The sequence below is a fragment of the Mandrillus leucophaeus genome, unplaced genomic scaffold (assembly GCF_000951045.1).
Source record: "Mandrillus leucophaeus isolate KB7577 unplaced genomic scaffold, Mleu.le_1.0 Scaffold395, whole genome shotgun sequence".
Classification (NCBI taxonomy): Eukaryota; Metazoa; Chordata; class Mammalia; order Primates; family Cercopithecidae; genus Mandrillus; species Mandrillus leucophaeus.
In genome coordinates, this window is record NW_012104198.1 from 2,697,334 (window position 1) to 2,702,762 (window position 5,429).

Here is a 5,429-nt window from a genome sequence, read left to right on the forward strand (position 1 = left end):
GTTTATTTTTCCTTCTAACAGTCAGGACCCTCAGTTGTAGGTCTGTTGGAGTTTGCTGGAGGTCCACTCCAGACCCTGTTTGCCTGGGTATCACTAGTGGAGGCTGCAGAACAGCAAATATTGCAGAACAGCAAATGTTGCTGCCCGATCCTTCCTCTGGAAGCTTCGTCTCAGAGGGGCACCCGGCTGTATGAGGTGTCAGTCAGCCCTTACTGGGAGGTGTCTCCCAGTTGGGCTACTTGGGGATCAGGGTCCCATTTGAGGAGGCAGTCTTACCATTCTTCCATCTCAAACTCTGTGCTAGGAGAACCACTACTCTCTTCAAAGCTGTCAGACAGGGACTTTTAAGTCTGCAGAAGTTTCTGCTGCCTTTTGTTCAGCTATGTCCTATCCCCAGAGGTGGAGTCTATAGAGGCAGGCAGGCCTCCTTGAGCTGGGGTGGGCTCTACCCAGTTTGAGATTCCTGGCCGCTTTGTTTACCTACTCAAGCCTCAACAATGGCAGATGCCCCTCCCCCAGCCTCGCTGCCACCTTGCAGTTCAATCTCAGACTGCTGTGCTAGCAGTGAGTGAGGCTCCTTGGATGTGGGATCCTCTGAGCCAGGCGCAGGATATAATCTCTTGGTGTGTTGTTTGCTAAGACTGTTGGAAAAGCACAGTATTAGGGTGGGAGTGTCCAGATTTTCCAGCTACCGTCTGTCACAGCCTCCCTTGGCTAGGAAAGGGAATTCCCCAACCCCTTGAGCTTCCTAGGTGAGGCAATGCCCCACCCTGCTTTGGCTCACACTTCGTGGACTGCACCCATGGTCCAACCAGTCCCAGTGAGATGAACCTGGTACCTCAGCTGGAAATGCAGAAATGCATTGCTCACACTGGGAGCTTTAGACTGGGGCTGTTCCTACTTGGCCATCTAGGAACCTCTCCTTTGTCATGTGGTTTTTTTATACAGATGCCAACTCCACTCTGTGTTTCTGGAAGTCAAGTCTAACATCTCATCTGGAGCTGGGTGAGCTCCTCAGCCCAGCCTGGACCCAGGCTTGTCTGTGGTCCATGCCACACACCCAGTCCACACACCCAGTCCCCACACCTGAACATAGCCAGGGAAGCCAGAGGGGTTGTTCCCGAATTGTTTCCTCTTACCAGAGGTCTTGTTAATCTTCTCAGAGGTACTTGGTTTTCCCGGGGGGCTCAGCTGTTTCACATCATTTTGAGGGCCAGATGCTTCTGGGACTCCCTTTGAATCATTTCCTTCCTCTGCTGGCTCCTCGGGCATGATCTTTATAATGTGAAGGTCACAGATAAACAGTATCAGTGACATTTCTATAGTGCTTTAGAGCTTACAAAGCGTCTTCACATGCATTACCTTAATTAATGTTCTCAAAAACGCTGGGAGAGTTACACAGGCCTAAATTAGGAGAAACCTGAGAAGGGGAAGGAATGGCCTAAATGAATGGGCTTTCCAGGGATAGAATGCTTATCTTCACATTCTTTTAAGACTGACATTCTTGCAAACAGCAAAAATCACCATGTAATTGAGAGTTTGGTATACAGAAGATTTGGAGAATAGCATTCTAAGAATTCAAAAGGTCTACAAAAGGAAGAGCTTCTATAAAATACAGGAGATCCCATATAAGCTTGTAGACAGCTACTGGGAGAGTAAATGTGAAAACATAGAGAGGGACAAAACACTGCTGGTAAAGATGGTGTGGGGAGATGAATACAGGAAAGAGAGAGGGAAAGAAATGGTTTGCTGAAATTAATCTAGGCAGCAAAGAAAGCAGTACCAGATATGGCATACCACCCCACAGAGGCACCAACATTGAATGTGAAATTAAGTGAGGTGGTACCCATACCAATTCTGGTTGCATTGGGATGTGTCACTGACCAACAATCTTAAGCTACTTTTTTTTTTTTCTTTTTGACACCGAGTCTCGCTCTGTCACCAGGCTGGAGTGCAGTGGCACGATCTTGGCTCACTGCAACATCCGACTCCCACGTTCTGGCGATTATCCTGCCTCAGCCTCCAGAATAGCTGGGACTACAAGCAGTCGCTACCACGTCCCGCTAAGTTTTGTATTTTTAGTAGAGATGAGGTTTCACCATGTTGGGCAGGATGGTCTTGATCTCTTCACCTCGTGATCCACCCGCCTTGTCCTCCCAAAGTGTTGGGATTACAGTAGTGAGCCACCGCACCCAGCCCTTAAGCTACTTTTTATTCAGCTTCCTCACTTATGAAATAGTGAACAATACATGTAAAACAGGCTAAGGGAAAGCCCTCTCTGAGCTTGTAAACACTGTTTAAATGTAGTAATAATAACAATTAATATCTTTCATGATGCTTCTTTGAATTCAGTCTCCACACTGGCAACCCAACTCCCAGATCCCTTTACCCTCTAAACCAGACGTTGAACCAGCACTTATAGGGTCATTCATTCAGGGGCCTACAAGGATCCCCTGGGCTGGGACCGAGGCTTCGCAGATGCCCCAGGGGCAGACAAAGACCTCAAGGAGCTCACAGTAGGGAGGGGCCAATAGTCAAAGCGATTCCTAAGCCATTCGAGTGGCCCCAGTAACAGAGCAGAGATCAGCTGGTCCTTCCTGTTGCGAGAGTGGGTGTCTCAATGGAAGCACCAGCAGGCTTTATGGGGTAAAGCCCTAATGAGCAACATCTGAACTTCATAAACAAATGCAAACGTGAATGAGCTTTAAATGGCTTGGAGCTCTGGATTAGAGTACCACTGCCACTGTGCCTCAGAAACATTCTTTAACATCTCTGTACTCCGATAGCCTCATTTTATTATTATGTTGCTGATAACTAGGATCTATAACATGAACTATGATTCTTTACTTCCATTGCATGGACCAGCAATCTGGAGCTGAGAGGACTTAGAAGATTTGCGCCAAGTCACATGGCTTTTATATGGATGAAAACTGAAGTGTGTGACTCGTTATTATTTGGAGATAATAATAGAAACGTCATAGAGGTCTTCTTAAGGATTAAATAAATGAATCCATGTGAACTGCTTAAAATAGTATCTGGCATCACTATGAAAACAAAAGAAGTATTAAGAATCACAACTCTTAGTATCATCAAGCCATCGATGCTACATCAGTTGTTGTGATAGACATGGGGAGAAGGAGGCAGTGAGGGCATTTTTGATATTCTCCCACTCTTACCAGTGTTCGCATCCGTGGAGGGACAAAGGTTCTCTGGTCCTTTAGATTTGAGAGATACTCACCTTTGGGAAGATTCCCTGGAGCATGCTGGAAGTCATCTGAGGATGTTCAACTGAAAGAGAATACATCAGCATTTTTCTTTGTTGGTAAAGATTTCCAAACTCTAGAGAGACTTCTGTCACATGAGGGCATTCTGCAGCAGAGGGTTATGAGTCCACTCACTGTTGAGGAGTTATTTGAGATTTGCTTCTGAATTATGTTCAGTAATGGTTGGTGCATTTATCTGTGGCATCAATTCAGAATTTTCCATCTCATGGTTTATCAAATGGGGCTTAAACCCCGTCACAGTCTCATCTTATTTCATTACATATCTTTTACCTTTTCCCAAATAATTAAATTGAATGGTTAGGAATCTGAACCGTATCCACTCAAGATGCGCAACAACTAAAAATCACTGTACACTTCAAATGGGTGAATCTTATGGTATGTCAATTAAGCTGTTAAATGTGTGATGAACCCATGGATGATTTATTCCAGTGTCTCTGAAATATTTTCAGTATAAAGACACTCCTTTAATGTCAAAAACTTGGCAGATACTCAAGCACTGAATTTTCAGATCTCTTATAGTGATTGTGGGAGATGGTAGAATCTGGCCTGTTTGTTGGGGAGTAATAGGTCTATTGGAGACAGTTTGGACTTTCTAACCTTGTCTTATAATTGTTTTGTTAGAGCAGAAGAGCAAGTAAACACATATGTCCCCTTTATATTCCTGAAATGCACAAAGATCTCTATGCAAGAACTTGTCTTTTTTCACCCTATGTTATCTCTGCTCACTGACAAGTGGGAAAGCTCTCTGTGTGTTGGATGAGGGATCACTCTTTCAAACTCACTTCTGAGCTCATCAGGGAGAATCGGGGTTGTTTGGGAATGAGAAGACTTTGGTTTTGATAAAATACAGAAAAACAGCGATATTTATTACATAGTGTGTTCATCACTCTCACTCCTAAGAAACTTATCCAATACCTACATACTGTTAATGAAACAAACTCTGGAAGTTTTTGGCAGATTCACAGTTTTAATAGTTTCTTTCTTTCTTTTTTTTTTTTTTTTTTACTTGTAACATTTTCTTAACTGTCTTTTGATTCAATAACAGTGCTTAGGAAAAGCAACATGTCGTTTAAAAAAGAAATATTTCAAACACACAGAAAATTATGGGGAATAATACTGAGTCCAGTCAGATCTCAACATTACCCCACAGCTATGTTATGTCTTATTTATTTATTCAGAATATTAGAAATACTACAAACAGGCTGGGCATGGTAGCTCACACTTATAATCCCACCACTTTGGGAGGCTGAGGCAGGTGAATCACCTGAGGTCAGGAAGTTTGAGACCAGCCTGGCCAACATGGTGAAACCCCGTCTCTACCAAAAATACAAAAATTAGCTGGGTGTGGGGGCGGGTGCCTGTAACCCAAGCTACTCAGGAGACTGAGGCAGGAGAGTCACTTGAACCCAGGAGATGAAAGTTGCAGTGAGCTGAGATTGCCTTATTGCACTCCAGCCTGGGTGACAAGAGTGAAACTCCATCTCAAAAACAAAAACAAACAAAACACACTATCAACAAGTCATGGCTGAAGTTGTCTGTGCAGCACTCACCAAACCCTGCCCTCCCTCCTCCACTTACAGCCAGTCACCTTAATTTGATTACTTTTTATTCACATTCATGTTTGTATATATTTACCATTTACTTATCCATAAAAAAATATATTCTTGTTTTGCATGTTTTAAAATTTTATATGAATGGCCTCCGTAGTTAACTTTTTGCATGCAATTTTTTTTTTTTTCACTCAGCCCTGATGTGTATGAGGGAACAAATGCCTGAGGATCTTTCCCAGGTAGCTGAACTGAAAAGCAGTTGGGCTTCAGGAGACCCTTTCCAGCCCCTTTCCATCTACTCACCCTGATTCCCATGGTTAGGGTCATTATCAGAATCATTCCCCTGGAAGTCTGTGGCCCGCTTATTACGCATGAAAGGTGGGAGGGTGACCTTGAAACCTAGAAAGAAGCAAAATGTTTATTCCTTAAGAGACAAGCTTAGGACTGGCATAGTGGCTCATGTCTGTAGTACCAGCACTTAGGGAGGCTCAGGCTGGAGGATTGGTTGAGGCCAGGCGTTTGAGGCTGCAATGAGCTATGATTGCACTACTGCACTCTAGGCTGGGTGACAGAGTGAGACTCAGACTCAAAAAAA

The 5,429-nt window shown here is 43.9% G+C and overlaps 1 protein-coding gene across 1 annotated transcript in view; it reads right to left on the bottom strand.

Moving 5' to 3' along the window:
* Positions 1 to 5,429, bottom strand: part of LOC105547738 (protein SSX5-like) — a 17,764-nt gene that overhangs the window by 10,684 nt on the left and 1,651 nt on the right. The window contains exons 4-6 of the mRNA XM_011991440.1: positions 5,138 to 5,233; positions 3,239 to 3,288; positions 1,140 to 1,275 (exon numbers count right to left, since the gene is read on the bottom strand). Of these exons, the coding sequence (XP_011846830.1) occupies positions 1,140 to 1,275; positions 3,239 to 3,288; positions 5,138 to 5,233 (282 nt within the window). The remainder of the gene's footprint in view (positions 1 to 1,139; positions 1,276 to 3,238; positions 3,289 to 5,137; positions 5,234 to 5,429) is intronic.